This window comes from Mesoplodon mirus, assembly GCF_964341445.2.
Source record: "Mesoplodon mirus genome assembly, chromosome: 14".
Classification (NCBI taxonomy): Eukaryota; Metazoa; Chordata; class Mammalia; order Artiodactyla; family Ziphiidae; genus Mesoplodon; species Mesoplodon mirus.
Genome location: NC_138990.1, coordinates 53,534,322 through 53,562,044, shown reverse-complemented (window position 1 = coordinate 53,562,044; position 27,723 = coordinate 53,534,322). Strand labels below are relative to the sequence as shown.

The following is a 27,723-nucleotide window of genomic DNA, read 5'->3' as shown; positions in this document are numbered from 1 at the left end:
CGGCTGGGCCCATGAGCCATGGCCGCTGAGCCTGCGCGTCCAGAGCCTGTGCTCCACAACGGAAGAGGCCACAATAGTGAGAGGCCCGCGTACCGCCAAAAAAAATAAAAAATAAAAAAACCCCAGCACTGATTACAACTCTTCAGCAAAGTCCAAATGCTTCTTCATATAGCATCATGTAAATGTGTAATTTCTTCCCCCCAATTTTAATTTAATTAGGAAAAACAAACCACTGTTGCATAAAAACCATACATTTAAGCTTACATAAAAACTTCTTTGGAAAATATCTCTGTACTAATCTTACCAGTTAAGAATATAAGCACTGAAATTAAGCTGTTTATAGCTTTGGATTTAATTTAATTCATAGTTGCACAGGACCAAGGATCAAAAGGTTGTATGAAACACTAGTTTTTACAATGCTACGGCAATAAAATTTCCTCTAGCTTCTTCACTCAGTGCTCTCAGCTACTGATGTTAAACACCACAGAGCTCCCAGGCTTTCCAGCGGCTTCTATGGAATGAGGTAGCACAGGCAGGAGGGATCTGAGAAGGGAAACATGGTATGGGCACACCAGCCCCCTAGGGACTGAAGAATAGAGTCCAAACTGTACCACAGCACTCAAAGCCCCTGGCACCTGGGCCTGACCAATCCCATGACTCATTGCCACCATCTGCCCCCTTTCTCCACTCTCGTAGGACCCATGCGTGTTCCAGTTACAGTGAGAGACGCTGCTTCCTCAACTGTCCTATGTTCTCTCATTTCTCATGTCTTTATGCCTTCTCCTCCTTCCTAGCTGGCAAACTCTTTCTTATCCTTCAAACTTCAGCTCCTTAGACGTGAAGACTTCCCTGAATTTCGAAAAGAGTCAGGCACTGGCAGGAAAAGTATAATGGAAGTACCTATACCCGCCTCTCGAACGACACCTGGGACCCAGTCCTGCAAGACGAAGGGGGGGTCTTTGCTACAGTTCTAGCATTTATGTGTCTAGTGTGGTGCACTGACATCACTGGTAACCTTTAAATCTTGATGGACTGAATAGTTGAGACAAAGTAACAACTAATTAAGAATATGGGCTCCAGAATGATCCCACTGGGTTCTAATCTCAGCTCTACCTCTACCTGGCTGTGCAACCTTGGGCACATTACTTCACCTCTTTAAAACTTACTTCATGGGGTTCTTGTGTTTATTAAATAAAATAAGCCATATAAAGTGCCTGGTGACGGCCGGTACATGATAAGCATGCTAGAAATGTTAGTTATTATTACACCACAGTCCCATTCTCAGAAATAAGAGACTTTTTTTTTTCTTTTTTTTTGGATGAGCCGCGTGGCTTGTGGGATCTTAGTTCCCTGACCAGGGATAGAATCTGGGCCCTCAGCAGTGAAAACACGGAGTTCTAACCACTGGACCACCAGGGAATTCCCAAGAGACTTATTTTTAAACAAATGAATTAAGCTAATATAGTTTTCTGGCAAGAGAACATTTTAACCATGGAAGATCTGAAAAACGAGACCTAAGGAGAAAGAGGGCAGGAAGTTGGAGAGAGAATTAAACATGTGTGAGTTAAGAGCTCAAACAAATACAAAGACAGGAGACAATAAGACTAAGAGGAAATAAGAGTCAGAAGTAAGAGATGAACACTGAAAATGAGCAGAGAATGGAACAGGATTTTTAAGTTGCAGGGTCAGTAGAACAAAGAAAACAATCACCTCATTGGGCCTTAATGCTATCAATTTGGTATGAATTTATTTATGAGCTGTCATCATTTCTTAATCTCACCACCAGATATGACCACTGTATATGACCACATCCAAGGTATTTTAGATGTGCTGCACAGAGCACCCGTGTCAGAGTATTTCTAGAAGTCCTTCTCTGCTTTATTTACTCATGCATTTCTCATCTTTAAATAATAATTGGCTCCAGAGAAAATAAAATGAAACCTTATGCTCAGATTCTAACTTAAGCTTCAGGAATAAGAAAAGTAATATTAAAAGAGCTAGCCGCTCCCTTGGCATGAGACCTCTGTCTTAAAATCAGTGCATTCAGTCTCTTCAACATGATAAATAAGTATACCAAGAACATGGCACATTACAGAGAACATGGAATGTCAATGCCCTGCGTGCAGCTTAACAAGTTGCCAATATCAAAACTACCTTTTCTGGGATGCCAGGGAATCTATTTTAAGTGGAAATAAAATGTACTCTTGTTAATAATGCAAATAGGGGACTATAACATTAACCTAAGTACTTCAAGGACCTGCAGTTTTTACTGAATCACGTGCTCATCCTGACATCAATCTCAACTTTCCAAAGAGATACTAGATGTAAATCAAAAGGACAAAGCTATTAATGAAACTGACTAAAGTATATGTACGCTTCATCATTGCAAAAAGTCAACAGGGCCTCTCTCAACAAAATTACCATGTCTCCTAATAACAAAGAGCTGTATGTATGACCAGAAGTCTAATTTTAAACTTTAGTATACCTTCTTAGACATGAAGCCTATCAACGACTTTACTGAATCGTCAGAAAACTTCCTTAAACATGTTAGTGTTGAATTAGCAACATCCACTTATATTTATCACAGGGATAATGTCAGGATAAATGAGCTTAATAATTACAACAGGAGAGAGGAAGGGAAGTGAGGAGGAGAAGAGATAGAAAGGAGAGCCTGGATTTGTATCCAAATTTAAACAATGATGGTCTAGGACACAAGTCCAGGATCACCATCTTGCTTTAACAGGTAAAGTCAAGAAGGCTCTGAGAGGATAAATGACTTACCCAAGGTCACAAATCCATGACGACTTGAGGACTGAGACCCAACAGAAACAAAACTTTCAATCAAGGCAATCTACCGCAGTTCTTTGAATCCTCTCAACTTAGTTGCAGAGAGTTATAGATGTGACTTCCTATCGAGAGAAGGTCACTTTACCTCATTTTGGGGGCTGATTCCTTGGTTTAGCAGCTTTACCACCTTCGCATAGTAAAGGGGGCCTGGACATGGCAGAACAGGAGCCAAAGCGTGGAAAGTCTAAACATCAGCACTTAAAGTCTGTCGTGCCATCTGGGGCCTCGCACTCTTGTTTTGTGCCTTGAATTTCTCCCTCCCTTCTGTTTATAAGCACGCTTAAATTTCTAAAATTTAGAAAGCAGAAACCACTCTTCTTTTAGATCTTATATTACCTTCTGGCGACAATTCTAACCTACTCCTGTTCCTTTCGTCACTGTTTGGTACTCACTCACAGCAATGTGCCAGCCACTGCGAGCCCCATGGGAAGATCCGCACTCCCCCTGCACACGTGGGGTGCTTCTCCATTCCCACCCCACCTCCTGGGTCTGGAGGGCCCTTTGTCCTTCTCCATCTACTGAATCCTGTCCATTCTTCAAGGTTCAAATAAAATGTTACCTTCTCTGGGAAGGAATCTTATCCCTGACTTTCCCAGTCAGAATATCACTCAGCACCCCTGTAGACTTTTTCTTATACCTCCAAATTATGAAAATACTTACTTCATTCCACTTTCTATTCTAGTGAATTGTTTTCATGCCTGCCTCCCCGAGAAAACTGGAAGCATCTGAGCTAGGGCTACATGTTATTTACTGTTGTGTATGTGAATGTTCACTGCAGTTAAACCTTCTTTGGCAAGAATTTGTGACAAATTTATTCTGGGTCTTCCTATTACTGTTTTTAAGATATCATAGATGCAGTGGAGACTGTTTACGTTTGAAGACCCTGGAAGGATCCCAAACTCCAACCACCTAAATAACAGACCCCTGAAATAAAATAGATGGAATCCAGAATAAGGAAAACAAGAGAGAAAGGCAAATTAAATACATGATCTACCATAATAGAATTTTATTACTTCAGGCTACCAATTCTTCCATAAACTGCATTAACTTTGTTAAATGGGTAAATATTTTAGGTTAGCAAAAAAAAAAAAATGAGGTGCATTAATATTGCTGGAAATAGGCCAACATACAAGGCTATTTCAGTGTAATAGCGGAAATGCAATGATAGAGGTAGATAGAAGAGAAACAAATTAGAAGTATGGAGGAAGAGATGATAAGGGAAGAAAGAAGAGGGGTGAGGAAAAGGCTGTCAGGAAAAGTTACAGAGCAAATTAATCACTGTAGACACAGGAGCTAAATGGCCTGGATAGGAATCAAGAACAAAAGAATAAAGGAAGAATTACAACATCTACATTGAGGAGAATGACACGCTTCTGCAGGGGACACAGTGTCCAATGTGAGTGAAGGGATTCTGATTAGAGGCTTTGTGTCTTTGTTATCAGCTGAAATGTCTAAATTGATTTGGATTCTCTTCCTACCTCTCTGCTCCCTTACCCGCCCACCAATGTCTGACATGCTGAAGGTAGAATCAGAAACAGAGCCCTGGCAATGACTTTCGCTGTGCAGCTGGCCATGCTCTGAAGCCAGGACAGACTGGGCTCAGGAAAGAGGATTTTCAGCTACAGAACAGATTCTCCCATTAATCAGGAATGGTCATGGGAGGAAGAATCTGAGCCAATCAGCTACTGGTTTGGATATTGCTAATAATTTCTCTCTTTGGTTTCTGGAGGATCTGTGCCAGGGTTTCTTCCAACTACATACAGCTAGTATGATTTTGCCTTTGTATTTGAAAAAATTGGCAGCAATAATACCGAAAAGAAATGTGACTAGGGCCAAAAGGGTAAGCTTAAATGAAATTAGGCATAAGTAAAATCAAGTGACAGGTCAATAAATACTAAACCTATTATGTCTCTTCCTTTCAAAGGATAAACAGAGTATTACAGTATGAGTCGGTGTCCTCTTTTCTATCACCTGGAAATCCCTAGTGATTACATACTTCTCTCCTTATCAGGTCAATGGCAATTAATACTCATGATCATGACCCTGAATTTTTCCAAATTCTGAATATGTTTTATACTTGAGGATACTTTCTGACAACCAACCTGTTTCTACTATCTCTTTATTAACTTTCTATTCTTAACCCCTCTCGTTATAAGCCTGCAATGGATCCACAATGGCCATAAGATAAAGTCTAACTTTTAAAAGTATGTCATGAGTGATCTTTTATAATTTAGTTTTCATCCATTTTTTCAGAATCATCAGACATTTATTAATTACCCTCTAGGTGCCAAGCACTGTCTCTGCCTTCAAGGGATATGGGCAGGCATGCAGGAGAGCAAAATATGGTATAAGTACACAGCCTAAGAAAGTATAACAAGGTCCTACCACATTCAAACACAGGTCCTCAGCTAGGGGATTGGGAGAATGGTTTGAACAGCATGGGGCCTCCTCCTGAGCTCACAAGTGGGCATGAACAGGGACACACATGCAATTGCATTTCCCCAGGTGGCCTTGGTTCCCTCTGGGATCCTAGTGTCAGATAAATCATGCCTGAGACAGGAGATGCATGTTGTCAGAAACTTACAGAAAGAATCTGTGAACAGTTTTAAAGAGAAGCTAAGCAAACTGGGGTGTGGGTTGTGTTGACACTCCTGGGGAAGAAACAGAAGCATTCACCAAAGATCAGAGAGAAACACTGCCTATGGCAGAGCCAGAGGATTAGACAGTCAGCATAAAACCAAGCTGAAGAACCACAACCAAGATGGAGTCTTAGAATTTTGCTCTTGTGTTGCAGACAGTGATACACGTTAATGACTTAATTTCCAAACACCATCACTAAATGAAGAGAAGGACTCAAAATCACCCCTACTTTGGTGTATCTGTTGCATTTCAAAGGGTAACTTTGACTCCACCCAGCTGTTGCCCAGTTTTCCCCATCTCAGGAAATGGCACCAACTGTTGAAGCCAGCAGCGTGGGGTCAGTCTGGAGCCCACCTCTTAACCTGACCCTCAAATCCAATCACATTCAGACTTTTTAACTGTACCTCTAAATGACATACAGAATCCACTCCCTTCTCTCCACCTCCTCTGCCAACACCCCACCTGGCCACACAGCACCCTCCAGGCTCTCCCTCAGTGCCCTCCCCAGCCCCCTGGTTCCACCTACCTCCTACTTGCCTCAGAGCAGCCAGAGTTCACCTTCTTCAAAAGGGCATCCTATCAATCTCCACCTGAAGCTCAAAACCCTTTAATGGCTTCTGATCACACTTAGAGTAAAATCCAAACTCCTTATCTTAGAGTCTCTGTGATTTAGTCCCTCCCTAATCTTCCACCACCCCACTCGCTACACTTCAGCCCCTAAACCTTTCATCCCCCAGCACACAGAGCTCGTTCCTTCACTGGGCTTGATGCGTATAGGTTCACTCTGCCTAGAATGTTCTTCCCTAGGCTCCTTGCACAGCTACTTCCTTCTTAACTTTCAGTACCACTTAAACATCATCTCTTTAGAGACTTTTCTCAAGCCATCCTATCTTGGTCTCAGCATTCTGTTATCCAACTACACGTATTATACTTTTGTTTATGGCTTTTATTTATCTTCCCCATAAGACTGGAAGCTCGGTGTAACTGGGACCTTGTCTGTCTTGTTCACCCTGTTATCTACCACAATGTCTGACACAGAGCGAGTACTCCACAAATATTTGTAAAATGAATGCATGAATGAATAAATTAGGGCAAACTACAGAGGCATCTGCTAAGGGCAGATGACTATCCCCTTCAACTTGAGTTTATAGGATAAATATATTCAATACATAAACTTCAGACAAAACAAGCTTTTGTGAGTCAGACGGCTTTGAAAACTACTTTTAAGGCTACTTTTTTTTTAACATCTTTATTGGAGTATGAGTAACGCTACTTTTAATTTTAAGTCTGTGAACATCTCTGCATACTAGTACTGCTTCCTGACTTTTCCATCTCAGAACTACACAAATGGCCCACAAGCACTGGCGATGCCAAAGCCAGAGGGTCTTCAGCAGTGAGTGGCTAAGGTGACCACTGTAAAGAAAGACATGTGTTACCAAACTCAACTCCTATGAAAAAAAGAACACCTAGGGGATGCTGCTTCATATTATTCAAGATCTCAAGAAAAGCTCACATACACAGAAGCTTATTGGATGTAAAGCTGAGAAAACATGAAAATATGAAGATGTCCACAGCTTACTGTTTTGATATGAGTATTTAAATCAATGGGAAATCAGATGCCATTGCTTCATTCCCTAAAGTTTTAAGTGACCTTTCCTTAGTGATAAATGATACACATGGCTGAAGAGTACTAACAGATCTGAAATAAAGCACCCATGTCAAAATACATACACTTTATAAGAATTTTAATTAAACTAGGTTCTCTTCTCAAGCTACCAAAGAAACGTCTGAAAGAAACAGCTTCAAGCAGCTAAAAATCCAGATGAAGATCTTCAAACCATATACAGATGAAATACCTCGAACAGTGGCAACGACTCAAGAAGCTCAAAAAAAAAAGGGGACACTGACTGCTAATATGAAGTCCTGAGTATGTATACATACGTTTATGTGCACATGTGGAGGTACCTAACTTTATACAAAATTTGTATTTGTGTGGGATTCTGTTTGTTTGTTTTCTGGTTCTAGGCTCCCTCCATGAAACAACAAGCCATTCAATGAGGCCCTTCCACGGACGGCAGAGCAGAAACATTGCTTTTGGCCTCACAACTGTCCTTTCCCGCTTGTGTGAGAAGCCTGTGTTGACTGTACTGTGAAAAAAATTTAAGGAAAGAAAAGCTCTACTGTTGTAACTGTGCCAAAAAAGTATAAAGAAACAAACCCAGATGCTAGAATGTGAGGCATTTCCTCTGCTGTGTGACTATGTCCTTTAACTGAAGGTCAAAAGAACATTAAAGGACTTCAATATTTTAAAGCCCGAAGTGCATATTTTTGTGGCCCTCTCAGTTTCTGCATGCCAGTGACACACGTTTAACTGTCATTTAATGAGCAGAATTCATTCAGAAGCATTCAAGGGAATTCCTGGTATCGCTTTCAAACACGATTTACTTAAATTTCTAATGCGCTCTATTAATACAGATTGGCTCATTTCCCTGACTGCTTAAGTTTTTCCAAAATGCCACTAAGTGAATAAAGTCATTTTTAGGCCCATTTCACAGTTACTACCTCCCAATCCCTCAATATGTCTATGTGCTGTAATTTCATAACCCTTTTTTCTGGGGACATTCTTTTATTTCTGATGCTACAAATAACAGTAAATAAATGCAAGATAGAATCACTTTATTTCTCTTCTTAGGAGGTACGCAACATCAGATTTGATAAAGACTTCAAATGTGTTTTCTGGTAATAGAAAACAGTACCTCAGCCCATGGGAAATACAACAAAATCAACCATGTTTCATTATGTTCAGAAAACGTTTATCAAATGGGCCACCACATTTGGTGATATCACTCATATCAGTCAAAGTCTTCAAAACATATCTGAAGGAAAGGAATTCTTTTAAGAGCTAGCTGGCAAAAATCTTGATGGAAAGGTTAATATGATGGAGGAATAGAGGAGTAACTCAAAACCATGAAGCATCAACTCAGTATGTGATTTAATTAAAATCTCTCTGAACTGAGCAGTGATACAACTATAAGATGTGGCAAAGGTGGTATAGAGGTCTCACATCAATCGATAGAGCAGTAAAACACAGCAAAGAACTCCCACTGCAGAGCTCTGAACGGCCATACATGGAGGCTCCTGAGAAACACTATTTCACTTGGGGTGATCCAGAATCACCTAGCCTCAGAAATGTGGAGACTTCTATTTTCTGTTGCTCCTTACCTTCTTCCCTAGTAGTCTCCTTCCCATATATAGAAAATTGAAACAGTCTGTCAGTTAACAACCACTCCCCTTTTGTTTACCAGAATTCTGAGTTATTCACTGGAATGTTTTAAATAATTCTGTTGGGAGTCATCACGGTTACTAACGGACATACCATCTAATCATGACCCGTAGCCTCCTGTCTACCCAGAGGGAGACAAGCTTTCTGACTTGTTGCTCTAGAAATGTCAACAAAAGGAAGACAATTTTCAACGTTATCTCTCATATTTCCTTTGCTGTTCAAAGGGTCAGCTTCACTAGCCTGTGGGAAGCAGATAGACAACACGGTTTAATAGCAAAGTTGGGTGTGGTTGTTATGGTGATAAGGGAAATGAAAGTTGAAGGAGTTTGAATAATATTTATTTGAAGACTCTTGCCTTGTCCTCTATAAGCTATTCACAAAGTGCATAATATTACACCAATTCTTAAGAAAAACTCTTGGAATGTAGAGCTGGGACTTAGATTCTATGACTAATTTCTACCATCAAAGATGAGCAAAATTTTCAGAAAACTCTTAATGAGAGAAGGTAACACCCTTATCAGCACTGTCATATCTAATAACATATAAGTAAATGTAGACATATACATATCAGGTAAGATAAAAAATAATCCTATGGTTGCATTTATTTCCATGTATTAACTATTATGCCACCATGTGTGTACATGTGCTTACATACATCTAGCTGTAGATTCATACATGCACATGGGACATATGTGTATAGATTGCACTTTCTGGCACAGAAAATACACAAATGCACATGTGACATGTATAATTTTTTTTTATAAAGAAAACATGTTTCCTATGCACATAAACACACTATTATAGATCCATATGGGATATACTCTCTGGATTAAAGATGTTAGCTTAGTTACTCATATATCTAAAAGACCCTCGAGGAAAACACTATAATACAGCCTGAATTTAGGTAGACACAAAGTCAGGCCAGGAGGCATGAAAGAACACATAAAATTTTGGGGAGTTCCATGTCACACTGAGGTGTGAGACCACAGACTAATTTGTCTGAAAAATTCCTGATAGAACAAAAATAAGTTGGCTCTCAATTAGTAAACATTCAGAAGGTTCCACTGTGATTAGCAACCCAAACACCAAAAGGCACCAGGAACATATAAATAGGATCATATTATATTTTCCTTTTACTGCCATAGAGATAAGTATCACTTTATATATTATAGGTAAGGTATTTAGAAAGTTTTAAAACCTCACTAACTGCCCAGATCTGGTTCAGAAACAACCGAGATTGTTAGATTTTGTTTCATGCTTTAGAAGTAAGCCAGCCAGGTCCTCTGAGGCCATAGCAGGACCACCATAGGACAGGTCACCAGTGCCCTTGCTCAATGTGGTTTCAAGGATACTTGAGGAAGCCACTTTAAATGCACCTCTGCCATAAACTCAAACTGCATCAAAACACTGAAACAAGCTTCCTTTCATGTCCACTGTTGCAAAAACACACCCCTGATATTTATAAAAGCTCTGTGAAGCAGACTGAACTTTATTTTTGCCAAAACAGCAGAGAGCAAATAACAATCTTTTATATAATTAAGTACATAAACAAGATCAGAATGTTTTCCAGACACCTTTGAAACGTCCTTCTATTAAGGGGACAACAACTGGTCTTACCTATCTTTCTAACTTTCAGGACTTTGACTCTTAACAACAGACCATGGGAACAGATTTTGATGAGGAAAAAAAATCCCTTATTTCATTTTCCAAACTGGGTAAAAGGAAAAAAAAATAAGGAGGACACGATAAAATATGAGCTCATTTTACCGACATGCAGCTTTTCTCTATGTCTGTAAAACCTGGATTTTTATCTATAGACAAATACATAGATATATTCAGAAAAAGGGGTATCAATTTTTTAACATTATTAAATTCCTGTATTGTTCTTTTGTTATTGCAACAGGAAAAGAAAGGCTACTGATAAGGAGAAAGCACTTTACTTGCTTTTCGGGAAATTAAAAAAAAAAAAAATCCCAGCAACAGAAAAAAGAATAATGAAGTGTAGGAAAACCAGGAAGTTATCAGCCAGAAATGAAAAACACATCCACAATTTAAAGGAACATTCCAGTCTCTGAAAAACTCACACAAATATTAATTCATTACATGTTAATTCCTTCCCTCTTCCAACTTTACAGGCACTACTTATACTGTTACTTCCTCCTGATGCAAAGAACACTTAGAAACAGAGACCGAAAATCAAAAGCAGGAAGGCACCCTATAAAAGGTGTATCCCCAGCTTTAGATGTTTCAACAACCAATGTGAATCCACTATCCTTATCTTAGAGACTATGCACCATTAGAAGAATGGTCTCATAAGTTTCAAAATAAATTATTCAAATGCTCAGAACAATATCTTAGTGGTCAATATGAACTAAGGAATGAGTCAAATTTTCCTTTTATTAGAGCATTTCTAATTTAAAAAAACCCCAAATATTGAATTTTAGTGCTCTTAAATACCTTTCCCGAGAAAGTATACATTTTACAAAGAAGGTGTAGCACCAGCTCTGGAAGTAAATATAGTAGTTCTATAAATCACAAAATAGCTTGTAAACCGATTAAGCTTTATTTTTTATCAGTATCTTCTAGAATGCCAACCATGTACAACACTATTCAGACTGGGAATGGCCACTCTGCCCTTATTACAACTGCCTGTGTGCCCATCTCATCTCTCCCACTAGAGGCGACATCCTTTCCATGTCGCCTTGAATGCCCTGGTACAGCTGGGCTGGACCCAGGTCCATGCTCCCCAGGTGTGCAGGACACAGTCAGGAAGGGGCAGGATTAACTTTAGGGATTCCTGCTCCATCCTAAAGAGTTCTCCTCCTTCTGGGCTGAATGCCTTCAATAGGAATTTCACAATTAGAAAGGATTATAATGCGAATGCTGGATGAAGCAACATTCTAGAGTGTAATCGATCAATAAGAGGTAAGTATTTAAACATTCTCCTAGATTATTGGTGCTGGTGGTAAAGACAGAAATGATGCTGGGCTTTTGAGGTGGGAAAAACCTGAAAGAACAGAATGGGGTGGCCTTAGGGGAGAAAATACAAATCTGGCAGTCTTCACCATTTTCTCCTAAGTTAGCTCTGTTAGCCTACAGGAAGAAGTGGAGGAAATTGTAGCTTTGCCTAGAGGTATATCTTTATGGGTCATTATATGCATTCATGGCTGTCTCCTTCCATTAATAAAGATTTTCATGTTTTTTTTTAATTAAAACTCTCTTTATTCAAAAAAGTTTTTTTTGTTGTTGTTGCTTTTTCCTGGAGGATCTCTTAATCAAAGTACTAGGTAAATACTGGCAAGGCTGGGAAATGGAAAAAACACACTACCTACCAGAGAATCCTTACCTATATTGATAAAATTATAAGAACATCTGAAATGATCACTTTCTGATGCAATGCAAATTCCTGCTAAAATGATCATGCTCCCAAACTCTTTCTTGAACTTCCCTCTGAACAGACTTTTTTTTTTTTTTTTTTTTTTTGCATAAGCAGAACAAATACAATCCACCAAGCTTGCCTGAGTTGTCCAAAACCCCAGATTATGGTTTGGGAATACTGATCACACGAATTAATGAAGTTTTAATGGCTTGAGTTTGGGAATGACAACTCCTGATGGTCCACGCCCTCTGCGAATCTGATGGAGACAGCTGGCCCGAGGCCGGAGGACACAGAAGGGGCGGCTGTAACTGCTCTCAGAGAGGCCCTGCTGTGGGACGTGGTCCCCACTCAGCTCCCTTTGCAGCAGCTCAGAAGGCCTCCTGGGCTGGGATTCCAGACCCTTTGCTCATGTCAGGAAAAGCCTTTGTGGGGGCCAGCATTTAGACAGACACAGCTGGGCAAAGCAGCAACTCAGCAGCTCTGTGTGATAGAGCACACGCCAAGCCCTGGGAATAACTGAGAGGTCACCTACAGCCAAGTCAGAAACCACAAATCCGCAAGGGACTACTCAGCGCTACCCAGAAGCTAAAACATTAACCTACTAAAGGCCAGCTTTAGATGAATGTTTCTTAAGCATCCCTGATAGGTGGAAATACAGTTTTCAGCATGGTCCCCAAAGAATACCATTTCTCTGGCTAAAGGTGTCAGGTTGTTTTTTGGCCTTTTAACAGTGAGTGTGTTTTTTAAAACAGTATTACTAAGCATATGGTATTTAATCTTGAAACAAGCATACACTTGTAGCAAAAACTGTTCACCTACAATTTCTGGTACTCCTGTCACTAACCTGGGAGAAGGTATAGGAAGAGGAGAGACAGATGGTTGAGCTACACACAACTTGGGACAGAAGAGATGGGCTGAAAGTACAGATAAAGAGCTAAAGCAAACAATGGGGAAGGACACCGACAAACAGAACAAAGTAGTACTGGCTATTTACCTGTAACTGTACAGCAAGCATCTTCTAAGGGTCAGATTGAAAAAAATTTTTACACCATTTATTGTAACCCCAAAATGACTGAATGATGCCCCTCATTGAATGAATGCCCCTCTAAACACACACACACACACACACACACACACTCTCTCTCTCTCTCTCTCTCTCTCTCTCTCTCTCTCTCTTAGCACAAGGATATAACATATTTAATCACGACTTTTTTTCCTGCTAGGCACAAGAAATCACAACCACCAGAAGGTTACTGCATGACTCCCAACAGTTAAAATGCAGGTATAATTATATAATTATTCAGCCAACTGCTCCTCTCCAACTGGGCTTATGCAAGTTCCCTGAGTTTCCTGTTTTGATTTCCCAGATACTCGAAACTGGTTTCCGCCTCTTGGTAGCTGTTTTGGGTTTTTTTTTTTTTCCCTCTGTACCAGTTATCAAGACATCAAAATAACAACTTGTACCCAAAACATAAAACTCTAAAATACTGACTTGGTTGTCAACCTAAATAAAACGCTTATGAAAATAAATAACTTTGTCTACACTTTCCCCGGGATGGTGCTGGAATTTAAAGTGAAACACATGTATTTAGATTTCAAAATCATTTTACATACATGAACCAAAAAAAGAAAGATAATCAATCACATTATCAACTTGTGACTTTTTATAAAGGGTAACAGCAATACAGATTTAAAGTTGCATAAAAGCCTTACTGCCTTAATTAAACAAGTATCCTTAATGGCACTTGGGCAGCTAAAGCAAAAATCAAAATCAGGGGGACCTTGATGGTAAGGAGGTGAAGGTAAGGTTAAATGTGTTTTTTTATTTGGTCAAGGGAAGGGTTAGTGTTTCTAAACTTGGTAAACAATGTTAACTTAATTCCTCAAAAATATATTTTTAAAACAATTTAGATAATCTAAAGCAATATATTCACAAGCATAACACTGATTTCAGATGTACCTAGCCTAAGAAAAATAGAATCTGTGATGAGTAAATTTAATGAAGTAAATGACTAACTTAAGAATTGTGAATCGGTGCATATGAATGTCTGGAAGCAGAGAAGGCACAGTCCCTGCAACACAGAATGCCTGGCTTCAAAATAAGTAAGAATCAGAGTTTGAGAGGTTCTCTCTTTTTTTTTTTTGGTAGTTCAGTACATATATTTTATTATCGAGGATTATGTAACAGCAGTTTTGAAGGGCCAAGTGCTTCCCAAAGTTCCCTAAACTTCATAAACCTTGTAAAATGTATAACACCTATCTCCGTTTCTATCTGCCCTCCAACGGAATAATTATAGTACTGATAATTTGTAAGGACCTTATCAATTTAATGCTGCTATATCATAATCTTACAGTACACAGCAGTTATATTTTGAGAGAACATTTAATTTGACTCTCAGTATGCCTAAGCCTGTGAATTAATGATTACACTGCACCATTTTTACTACAGTCAATACTATATTATGAAAGATTTGGGGATAGTGATATTTAATACCATGCAGATAAATATAACTAAAAAAAATTCATAGATATAAGGTGTTAGACATATTTCTAAAGTTTAGCAAAGGTCAAAAAGGTAAAGTTATATACAGAATCATCTCTACTAAAAACAAAACCATTTCCCCAGCATCCAAAGTTTGGGAATTTGTTTGTTCCTCACCATGTGATCTTACACAGGCAGTATGAAATGCCTCAGTGGGGTTTTAATGTCTTTTTAATATTTACTTGGAAAAAAGTTTTTAAATTCGTATAATGAAACCATTACTATGTATTAATATTTGAAGTAAAGCAATTTATACATACGCCCTGTTTTTAAAAACAAAAAAGTAGGGCCTCCCTGGTGGCGCAGTGGTTGAGAGTCCGCCTGCCGATGCGGGGGATACGGGTTCGTGCCCCGGTCTGGGAGGATCCCATATGCTGCGGAGCGGCTGGGCCCGTGAGCCGTGGCCGCTGGGCCTGCGCGTCCGGAGCCTGTGCTCCGCAACGGGAGAGACCACAACAGTGAGAGGCCCACATACCGCAAAAAGAAAAAAAAAAAAAAAAAAAAAAAAAGTATTAGAAAGTAAGTCCAATGATTACTTAAAGACAAGATGTTCTCTCACACCAGTACAGCAAATCCAGGGAGGCAGATTCACATAAACCCTCTATGACTTTGCTACCCAAAGTGTGGTGAAAAACCAGCTGTAACAGCTTCTCCTGAGGGTTGGTTGGAAATGCAGACTCGCCCATCCTGGTCCAGTCCCGGTAAATCAAAATCTCTGTATGACGGTCAAGCTCTCTCAACTTTAAGAAATTTATGTGATTTCCTGTGCATGATACCCAGGGCTCACCGTGGACCTCAAGCCCCACGTGGGAATTCGGGTTGGGACAGAGTTGGGTGTATCTGTCATCTCTGTACTTGTATTATGGGATGGCAGATTTCTTGCTACAGATGAAAGTGTCTCCATCCAGCACTGTTCCAGTGGCGAGAGGGTCAAGAGGGAATTCTGCTGCACTACCTCAAAGATGGACTGGATATTAAGTAATATGCCCAGCTCTCTTTGATCATATTTCCTTGGGGTACTTTTCTGTGAGCATCTCACCCCCACAAAAAAACAAAAAACTTTTTTTTTTTTTTTTTGCGGTACGTGGGTCTCTGTCGTGGCCTCTCTCGTTGCAGAGCACAGGCTCCGGATGCGCAGGCTCAGCGGCCATGGCTCACGGGCCCAGCCGCTCCGCGGCATGTGGGATCTTCCCTGACCAGGGCACGAACCCGTGTCCCCTGCATCGGCATGTGGACTCTCAACCACTGCACCACCAGGGAAGTCCAACAAAAAACTTTTAAGTAAAAAAGTTCTGTGAATAAAAGCAGAGAGAATCATAATTCTTTCTACATACTAATTAAATGTGTGTCTACTGACAAACGTTACAGATGGCATCGAGCTAGAATATCTGATTAGGCCACACAGCACAGGATGTACTGTAGGCTACAGACCAAGAAAAAGGTAACAACCAAGAATAACATTTAGCACTTACACTTTACTTGTGTGAAAAAAATAGGTGCAATGTAGAAAACTAAAAATGGAGTAAGAAGCTCACGTAATAGTTAATATTTCCTTAGGTAGGATTGAAATAGTAAATTTAGGGCAAAGAATAATTAATAAAACTTAAGGCTCTGAAGCAACTGCTATTTGTATTTTTAAAAACTGAAAGAAAAGTCTACTAAACAGAAGCCATTTTTCTCTGTGTCATAATTAGTTTAGCTTCAGAGGATAAAGCCTTACAATGTAAAAATCAAACTTCCCTTTGCTTTAAGCAGCAGAAAAAATACAGATATGAAAGCCCATATAAACATATTCTTTCTAATCCTTAATTTCTGCTTAAGCATACGTATCATGCAGTGTAAGTTTCCGAGATAGGACAAATGCTTATAAATATCATTTAAGACATTTATAAAATATCTTTAAAAAAAAATCAAGGGCTTCCCTGGTGGCGCAGTGGTTGAGAGTCTGCCTGCCGATATAGGAGACACACGAGTTCATGCCCCGGTCCAGGAAGATCCCACATGCCACGGAGCGGCTGGGCCCGTGAGCCATGGCCACTGAGCCTGCGCGTCCGGAGCCTGTGCTCCGCAATGGGAGAGGTCACAACAGTGAGAAGCCCGTGTACCGCAAAAAAAAAAAAAAAAAAAAAAAAAAAAAAAAAAAAAAAAAAAAATCAAAAGCCAATTTCCACAGTGGATCTAAAATGTGAGTCAATTTATGCACCTGACCTTTCAGGCAATTTAGAGAACGGTCTTTCAGTTAAAGGCAAAACAAAGTCAAACCGGTGGCATCTGAGGTTCAGTGACCCCATAGCATGTGCTTGATACATACTTTCTGAGTGAACAAATGAATGAATGAATAAAGAATTAAAGCAGCTCTAAAATGAAAGGAGCAGCCTCAGAAGGCACTTGTAGAGAATGCTGAGGAGAGGATCCTTCTGGACCCAAAGAGTCTACGACTGTAACGCTCTCTCTTCACCTTCCTATCCCATTATTTAATCATCTTAGCTCTCCTACTCTGGATGGCTCTAATCTCAGGTGGGTCTGACCAGCTCTCCTAGACTCAAACACTTGTAAAGTCTTTCTTGAATAAGGGGGTACAAATCAATGAAATAACCGATCAGTTAATTAAAATGATATATTCTGTTCTATGCATCCCACTGTGTTGGGTGCCAACAGCTGTGTTAAATTTAGGCTAACTTTCAGTCCGCTGACATGAACAGTTCTGAGGCTTCCTTCCACTATACTAACAGAGCACTCGACGCTTCCTGCACCACCGTCGCTGCACAGGTCATTTCGTCTTGATTTTGGTGTGTTAACACTTACAGTCGCTCTTTTTCCTCCATTAAGCACATTACTGTCACATTAATCTTCCTAAAAGTGCTCATACTCCTCCCATCACTTATAAACTCCAAGGTCATTGACAGCACCATACTCTCCCTGGGAGGATGACACATGAATCCTTATCTCCAGCCCAGATCTCTGAGTTCCAGACCCATAACTCCCATTTTTCCCATGATTCTCCACAGATACTTCAAACATAACAAAACAGACTCAATATCCAGCTCATCCTGCCTCCCATAAGGCTGCTTTCCTTGTATTCCACATCCTAGTATATGACACCACTATACATAGCCTGACTATCATGCCCCTGCCAAGCATCTATCTTGACAATCACCCCTCACCCCCAAATCTGGGCGTCTTCCTCTTCCTCATCCTCCAAAGTCAATCAGCCACTAAAGCCCACTGACTTGCCACCTTTACCCCTTCCATCTGGCTCCCTCTGTCCATCCTCTCTTGTCTATCTCCAATGCTGCTCTTCAATTCTCCTTCCCTTCTGTTGAACCACTCAATGCATTTCTCAGAGTTGGACTTGGTTCCCAATTCCTCCACAAAGCCTTCCTTGCTTCACCCCTCTTATCAATGTATAGCAGTTCTTATTTCTTATTTGTCCACCCAACATAAGACAATGATATAAAATACCTCATGACAATTTTTGACTATCTTTTCTCTAAAATATCTTATAGAGAAAAAATAATTAAATACAGCCTGAAATTAGAAAACTTTAAACATTACCTCTAAGTGCTTTCAGCTAAAACAAAGGAGGACTCTCTTAAGTCCCAAGTGTCTTCTTCCTTTTGCAAAATGTTCATTGCGTAGCTCCAAACAGGAATAAGTTCCACAGCACCCAAACTATTCCAGTAATCCACGTGATGTGTGATGTCAAACAAATATATTTAAGAACATATTTTATGGATCCCACACAGATATCCCTTTGGCTAGACTCTGCCTGGTGACAGATCAGTGTGAATTCGGGTTGATCTTATTTTTCTCTAGAATCTCCCAACAAGGTCAGACCTCCTTGTGGAAAGGGCTGACTTTTCCTCAAGGATGTATGTCTGTCTTTGTAGGCCTCAGTATACTTATCATGAAGCTATGTATATGAATGCTACTTGATGAGTTAATTACATCAAAAATTACTTAAATGACAAACAGCTCTACTTCAGTGTCAAATTTAATTTATCCAAAACAAAGCTCGAGTCCTCCTTAAATCTGCTCTTGCTCCTAGTAAAGAGCACTACAATTTGCTTAAACCCTAAATCTAAGAGTTCTCCTGGATTCCTCTTTCTCTCACCCCCACGTCTACAAGTCTACAACAAGTCCTCAAGTCAACAAGTCATCAACAAGTCTAGTTCCAAATCATCTCAAACCCACCCATCTCTCCACCTCCAGCTCTCAGGTCTGAGTCCCCCTTATCTCTTACCTGAACACTACCTGTGGACGATTTCCCATTCTTGCATCTTTCCAGCCTCCTCCCAAGTCTCTTCTCTACCATGTTCATTTTTTAGAACACATACCAAATTACATTACACCCTTGTTCACAATTCTTTAACAGCTTTCCTATGTACTCATCACAAAATCTACACACCTCATCGTTATCTAATACAAGGCATTGTGTGACCTGGCCCTTACCCACCTGCACCCCCGTGACATTCCAGCCACACCGACCTTCTTGCTTTTTCTCGACATTCTTTCAACACACCAAGCTCTCTCTCAGCTTAGTGCTTTCGTGCTTGCAGTGTCCTCTGCATGGACTTCTCTCCCCTCAGATCAGCACAAGTTCAACTCCTTCTTACAGTCAGATTTCAGGTCAAATGCTCTTCCTTCATGGAAAATTCCCTGACATCCTTATCTAAAACAACTTCCCCAGTCAACCCAGTAATTCTCTGTCATATCATCCTGACGATTACTCTTCATAGCTTTTATCATACTCCATGATACTTTCCTGCTCACTTTTGTGTTTACTGTCACCCCTCCCCTTCTGAATGTGAGCTCCACAAAAGCTGTATCCTCAGCAACTGTAACTGTGACTAGTACATGTTTGGCACTCAATGAATATCTGATGGATGGATCGACAGATGAATGTTTTCTAGGGTGTTTTACATCCTTCTCTGAATCTGGCATGATTTCATATTTCTGATTACTTCTCGACTTTATTACAACCACTCTGAATTATAGTAATTTTTTTAGAAAACAAAAGCTACTAACCCCAACCTGTAGTCAGATGCAAACTTAAAAGTCCAACTTATTAACTGTATAATGGAAGTCTTTCGTATCAACTTTAACTACCATTACCAAGCCCGGAGAGGCCCCTCAAGCAAAGCCTTGTGGCAGCCACAGAGGCTGGTACTGTTTTTGTTAACGTGGTCCCCTCTTCTGATGGTGTATCAATTTAACTTTTGTGGAGCTCGGTACAGCATGTACCAAACCGATGATAAACAGGTAGTATGGCATAAAAAAAAAAAAATTTGTTAAGATCAAGGTGGGATGACTTGCAGTTCACTCCCTTTATCAGTCTTTCTCTTCTTCCTCAGAGAAACAAAGATAATTCTGACAAATTATTCCATACAAAGGCATGGCCGCCTGTTTATCCAGTATCCTATTTCCTCTAAATTTGTGACAAACTGACTTTATGATGATGTGTTCATTAAAATCCAGGACCAATACCCTCCCTTTTAAACAAATATAATACACAAGAACTTTTTTTAAATACCCTGAAATGGCCATTATTCTCCATAAATCTATAAATATGGTATTGAAATGCCTTGTAATGACTTCCACACATTCTAAAAATGTTGTTGTAATTATGCTTAAAATGCATGCTCAGAATTCGCTCACAAGACGTAGTACTGGGGACCCACCTTTTCTCATCACGCTCTGGCAAGAACACCAGCCCTTCGGCCCCATCCCCAACTGCACACATACCTTCACGTTACAGAATGCCCCAGAGAACAGTCCTCAAAGGAAGGCTTTAACTAGAACTAACTAGTCACCTTCTCGTAACAAACCTCAAGAACTAAGTCTAAACTTACCAGGTCATCCATCATCTCTGGACTCAAGCTTCCTTGGCTCTGCAAAATCACCCATGCTCTGCACAACCCTCCCATCCGAATCCTTCTACTGTGCCTTCTAGAACTCGTGGACTGTCATCACCAAAATCCCCTTTGCTGTCATTCTCCCCTCCAGATGGTTCCCTTCACCTTTGTGCTCTAATGGAAACCTGGGTACTCCTCCCTGACTGCTCTCTGTCCCCTGAAGTCCTCTCAAGTGGGGACGGCTTCACCGCCCTGCCATAAATCCTGGGGGTGGGGTAGAGGTCCTGTTTGTTCTCATCACTAATTTCAGATCATTCTTCCTCTTCCCCTTAAAAAAATAACACGTTGTTTGCCTAAAGCACACGCAATCACATGATGTACCAACTACACGCAGGTGTTGCATTTATCTACAGAACTTCTGCCTCTGTTCCTTCCCTACTGACTGCTGCTGTATCCTTCCCAGCAGCAATGGCATGGCCAGTCACCATAAGCACTCTCTTGCATAACTCTCAATCTCAGTGCCCTTCTCTTTGTATCAGACTCATCAGGAAAAATCCTAACCCCGGTTAAATCCTAACCCTCCACCTCCACTGCATGCACCAGAGCTGCGGAAAAGCGCACAACTGTGCTGGCTGGTCTCCCTTCAAATTTATAACCTCAAGTAAGCTATCAGCACTAGCAGGCGACCCTAATACATTTCCCTACTTAATTCACTCGTCCTCCCTCTGAGATGTCTATTTTCCATTTCCTCTCCCTCCCCAATTTTTCACACCCCTTCCTCCGCCTCAACGTCAGCTGATGACCTTGTTTTATGCATCTCTGAGAAACAGGAACAATTTTGCTCCTCTCCCTCCTCAAAGACTTTGCTCCTGCCATCATCACCTTTCTTACATTATCAGTTTCTCCCTTTTTACTAGATCGTTCTTGTCATCATTCAAATATGCTGTAATATCTTCCATATTTTTAAAGTCTCTTGACCCTAAATCCCTCTAAAACAACCACCTCATTTTTCAGTTCCACCTTTTGAGATGTTTTCCCATTTCTGTTACTCGTACTATCGTTCTTCTGCTCTTTCACGTTAGGAACCCCAGAATCATCTTTGTATTTTCATCCCTCCCTTGTCTGTTAGCAGATACTGCACCTTCTTCCATCAAAATGGCGTGTTTCCATCTCTTCCTTGCTTTTCCCTGGCCATCCCCTAGACCAGTCTCTTGTGACACCACATCTAAATAACGGAAACAGCTCTCCAACAAGCTCCACCGAGCTCTCCAACAGAAGCTCCACCTGCAAATTCCTTCCACGCCCCAAAACCCCAATCTGCCTAACACTGATTTCTCCACGCTCTGCTGCTGTCGGCTCATAAACCTACAGTGATTTCTGATAGCTCCTATCACCAGGCCTAAGCTTCCTGAGCCACGTGGAAGACATTTCACCATCTGGTCCTGTCCTGCCTCCCCATCTTTAGTTCCTGTTACCTATCAACATAAAAACTTGCCCTTTTACAGGAGTTCCCTGGTGGTCTTGTGGTTAGGATTTGGCGCTTTTATTGCCATGGCAAAAAATAAATAAACTTGCTCTTTTAGATTTATTTCCCAAGTGTCTTTTTTTTTTTTTTTTTTTTGCGGTACGCGGGCCTCTCACTGTTGTGGCCTCTCCCGTTGAGGAGCACAGGCTCCGGACGCACAGGCTCAGCGGCCATGGCTCACGGGCCCAGCCGCTATGTGGCATGTGGGATCTTCCCAGACCGGGGCACGAACCCGTGTCCCCTGCATCGGCAGGTGGACTCTCAACCACTGCGCCACCAGGGAAGCCCTCCCAAGTGTCTTTCATGTAAGTCACGCAACTCTCTCTTGTACATTTTATTCTTTTGTCCGTATCATTCTTCTTCCTGGAATCCATCACCATCCAAATTCCAAATTGTTCAGACTCCTCCTCCTCTACGATACCTTATCATACAATGCCAGGTCACAATTTTTGGGCCCTAAATTCCTATAGCATTCCAAGTCTTCATTGTATTTATTAATGATGTAATTATATACAGTGATATACCATCACTAACTCTTTCATTTGCAATATACACTTGAAAAGAAGTAGAGCTTTTTCTTCAAAATTATCTCTCAGGAAAGGGAAATCCCCCAATATTGATTTCTTACAAGGCCTCAAATATTACAGGGTGCTTTATTTAAAAAAAAAAACAAGTACGATTTGTGGAAGATACATAAACCTTAAATGACCTCAACCAATCCTACTTTTGGATTATAAAGAAGCCATCAGACAGAATCCATTAAAAAAAACAAGGGGAGGGGGGCATAGAGAAATTTAATCAGCCACAGTAATTATTCCTGAGGGAATGATGTCAAAATTGGAAGTGCTGGATCTTGTAAACAGCCTTTTCAGAAACACCTGAAAAATCAATACAGTCAATCTCCACACTGTAAAGATCAAAAATACACACCTCACTAATTAAAAATGTAACTGTCCTAGTTTTATGTGAAAAGACACCGTGTTTTGGAACAAAACTTCTTGTGATAACTTGGATTCAAAATCTGCTTCATCTCCAACAACTTAGATGGCAATAAAGAGGGTGTGCTCAGAAAACAGTGTTAAATGACACGGAAATCAGCTCCAGCAAAGACAATAACAGTGACGGTGAGGCATTTGAAATATGACTAAAACAGTTTTGTGAAATGTAAGAACAGCAAAAAGTAATACTCTAAATTGTTGTATTATTTTATATGACATGATAAAATCTGAATAATTAATTTAATAGACATTTGACCACTTCATCTCTACCCATGAAAGTTTATACACTGAAGTTGGCAAAATATACTATTTTTTCAGCGAACAACGGGGGTGAAGACGGGGGAGCAAAGAGCTGCAAGACAATAAAAACGAGTTTGGTAACTGTGTTGTCTGTGGCATAATGTGATTCAAAAAAGACTTTACATGATTAGAACTTGGCTTGTCAGTCATCCACTGTGTAGAGCTGAGTTTTTCAATTTTCAAATTCAAGGACTAGAACAAATGTTATCTAAGACTCTCTGTGTTTCCAAAATTTTATTTCTGTTGTTTTCTATCATACTCTCTTTTAAAGATTCAGCAGCATTGGTAAACACAAAGAGAAATGCTATTTTAGAGGCTACTGCACATTTCCCATTCTTTACTATCATTTAATATGTCTGAGAAACTTAATACAATTCAAAAACTTCAGCCCTTGCTCTACTGCCCTTATAAGCTTGATTTTGGACTTGGAAAATCCTGGGTATTCCAAACTATATTACCAACTTCTCCATCTTTGAGCAGCATCATTGTAGATACAAAAGGTATATTTAAGAAAGTCTCGTTCAGTCTTCTTTCTTCCCTGAGCAGAACCTGGGGCTCAGCAAGAGTTCAATGCTGATCAGGGGCAGGGCTGAGACTCAAGTCCATGCCACACCCTCTGTTAATTCTCGTGGTGAGGCACAGCACTCAGCTCTGGGCATGCCACTCCTAATTACCTGATTACTTCATATTTTCAATTCCTAAATTTCTTTTCTAGGTTTTATGCATGGATGTATAAAAGTTATGGGCCACGTTATTTTCTTGTTATTTTAATGTGATTTCTGACTTCATTCCAGAGGGGAAGCACCCAATGACCCATCCACACCTATATGATTTTGAGCCAATCTCAGCCTCCGATCGCCATTGCACAAATCTCCCACCTCTTCTAAAGAGATGCACGTTCTTGCCAGATGAGCTGCATTTCTAATTAGCGCTCTCCTCATGGAGCACCATCCTATGGTAAATCATGCGGAATTGACATGGTAACAACAGATGCTGACCTCAAGCATGCCACGTGTGAAATCATCCATTATGCAGAGGTGACCTAGGCAGGCTGGCACAAACTACCCTAGCCGTACTACCGCAGCATGACCATTCCACCGCTTTCAGGAAACACACACGTCCGTGGACACACAGGCACACATATGCCATCACGTCCGTACCTAGTCAACTTTCTGCATCTTGTTTGAGATTATCAAAGCTGCCAATCTCTGTAAGCTTGTCTTTGCCTTTTCCAGCTCAAATACCATCACTGCTCAGAGTTACACAATGCTAACGCTTATGACTGAAAATGTGTACTTACCTTCAATCCTCTTTAAAGCTGAAAGGCACATATCCTTCCTTGGAAACTCAAAGGGATTGTTACAGGTTCGAATGGTGTCACACTCACATTTCCCATTGATTATATTGCAGCCAGAGACAAGGTTTTCATTGCATGGTTCAAAACCAAGCAGTTGGTCATCATCCCAGTTCTCATCTGTAAAACAAGTAACAACCATAATGTTTGCTTGTTAGCTTCATTCAAAGCCCTGTCTGAAAGCAAAAATGTGCGAGGGGGCTTCCCTGGTGGCGCAGTGGTTGGGAGTCCGCTTGCTGATGCAGGGGACACAGGTTTGTGCCCCGGTCCGGGAGGTTCCCGCATGCTGTGGAGCGGCTGGGCCCGTGAGCCATGGCCGCTGGGCCTGTGCATCTGGAGCCTGTGCTCTGCAATGGGAGAGGCCACAGCAGTGAGAGGCCCGCGTATCACACACACAAAAAAAAGTGCGAGGATGTCAAGATTAACATCCGATTTTGACACCTCAATTTACGCAACGCAGTTTGGCTGCAATTTTACAAATGAATGAAACCCAACCTCCTAGTAAATGAGAAGACTGAAATATAGCCATACACATCAAAATTAACTAGCTATATATACAAACGTTTCTGATCAAAAACCACTACTCCTCTGATGTGTTATTCCAGAAACAATTGAGATTCCTTTAAATTTCTTAATTCTAAACAAAGATTCCAGGATTTTCCCATGTTCAATAAAACTACATCTGTCAATCTACAAAATTATTCCAAAAAACCCCCAAATTTTTTACCCCATCTGGTGGAGATGAGCTTCAGGTTTAAAACAACTCTGCAACTTCATATATCAAGGCAGTGCTAATAAATGTAAACAGACACCACCCAAGGAGTCAGGAATGGGACACAACAGAGGAGATGCCCTCCAATGCACTTCAGTACAAATGCTAATGTCCATTACTGCCCACAACCAAAGCCAGAAACAACAACAAACAAAACTAAGGGCTACAGCCTAGTAAGAGGCTGAGGCCGTCAAAGTCTGCGGCTAACACCATATCAGTGTCCTGGGTCATGGAATGGAGTTGACTGTAAGAAATAAAGTGGATTTTAAAACCAACTTGCATGGGAACCAGTTCAGACAAATGAAACAAACATGCCAGAACCACAGCAAGACTCAATCCTTAATAATATTCCTCAGAGTTGAAATGCCGCTTGTAGGAAACCAGACTATTTCTCTGAGTCTCTGTGATGTTATGAGTTTTCCCCCCTCTTAACATTATCTTTAATAGATACTTTATCACACCTTAACTGGGCACTGACTATTAAATAGTAAACATGTTTCTGATAACCATATCTGGAGAGAATCTTTTAAAAGTGCTTGAATTTAAGATACTTAAACTTGCTGCTCAAAGTAAGGCAGGTATAAAGACATCTTAAGAATGTGTTTTCACAAAAGACAGAGCAAACGAATGGCTATAATTTTTATAAGGCTAACTTTTCCTTCTGGTGACATCGCTGACTTACTGCCTAAGTCAGGAAAAGACTGTTCTCCCTCACTGAAATAAATAATTTTCTTGTCAAGGGGTCTTTAGAAAGATAACATTTACAAAATAAAGAGCTTCAGGGTGATTATTTGAAAAGGGAGAATAGAAAATCTCCTATGTTTTCATTTCAGAAGATCAGGCTCTCTTATTTGATCAAAGCTTCATCTCTTAGGAAAACAATTTTAGAAGTTTAAACAAAAACACAAGGTATCTGTTTTAAGATTTATTTTCCTATTTAGCCTGTATTTGGTCTTCAGAAATGACAGGTATATAACATGTATACACACAAAGGAACACTCCTATCTTCAACACGACAGTGAAATTACTAAATTACTTTGAAAGGAAAACCAGAATAGAATATACTGAAACAACTCAACACGGTAAAGTAGGTGATCATTTAGTCTTTGGTTATAACACGTAACAAAATGGCTCACGTAAACAATTTCTTATCTCTATGTTTAATTGTTGACATGTTATTAGTACCACCAGCCTAATATAGTACAGCAAAATTTACCATAAAGAAATTCTTTTTACCGTATATTCAAATTTGTAATTCAAAATTAGTTCAACCCTAGGAACCTAAATATCAGTAAGAAACTCAAGCAACATTTGAACTACTGAAAAACTGCATTTCTCCTCTTTCCCATCCCATATTCCAAGAAGAAATCTTTATTGCTATCTTTGTAAATATATGCAGTTAATGTATCACCAAATCAAGTGGATTCTGATGCAGATTTTTTTTTTCCACAATAAACATCCCTTCCCTCCATCGTAACTGGAACTCCCTGAAGACATCACTCTCCTGAACCACTGCGGCATCCTCTAACCTGTCTCCTTGCACTCCCCCATTTCCCACACTGTCAACCAGCATCATCTTCCTCAAAAGACAAGCCTGCTCATTGGTTCTCTCTTGCCAACAAGAAAAAGTCCAAACTTCTTATTGTATAATACAAGGTTCTTCATGATACAGCTTATACCTACTTGTACAGACTCATCGTGCACCAATCCCTCACACATCCTAACGCTCCAATAAGCACACAGATTCTCACTACAAACCCTCAATAAATGCTCCCATGCCTTTGCTCCCAGAATATCATCGCCTGGAACACCTCCTTCTCTCCTTCCTCTGATAACTCCTATTCATTTTTCAAGACCCAAGTCAAATGTTACCTCTTGGAGAAGTCTTCTCTAACTCTGAGCTCTCTATCCTCCACGCTCCTACAAACACCTGTGCACACCTCTTACCCTTTCTAATAATGGTTTCATGCAAGTCTAACTTCCCCATTAGACAGAGTCCTCATGTGCAGGAGGAGCCAGGTCTTAACCAACTTTGAACCCCCTTAACCCCAGGACTTAGTACAAGCGTTCAGTAACTCTATCTAGTTTTCCATGTCACTGGTATGATCAATGCTGTTGACTATGCTTTTTTTTTTTTTGCGGTACACGGGCCTCTCACTGTTGTGGCCTCTCCCGTTGCGGAGCACAGGCTCCAGACGTGCAGGCTCAGCGGCCATGGCTCACGGGCC

The 27,723-nt window shown here is 40.4% G+C and overlaps 1 protein-coding gene across 3 annotated transcripts in view; it reads right to left on the bottom strand.

Annotated features, from left to right (window-relative positions):
• The window catches only part of CRIM1 (cysteine rich transmembrane BMP regulator 1), a 209,741-nt gene that overhangs the window by 136,148 nt on the left and 45,870 nt on the right, over window positions 1-27,723 (bottom strand). For all 3 annotated transcript variants that reach the window (XM_082641894.1, XM_082641895.1, XM_082641896.1), the window contains exon 2: window positions 24,670-24,843. In XM_082641894.1, coding sequence (XP_082498020.1) covers window positions 24,670-24,843 — 174 coding nt within the window. The remainder of the gene's footprint in view (window positions 1-24,669; window positions 24,844-27,723) is intronic.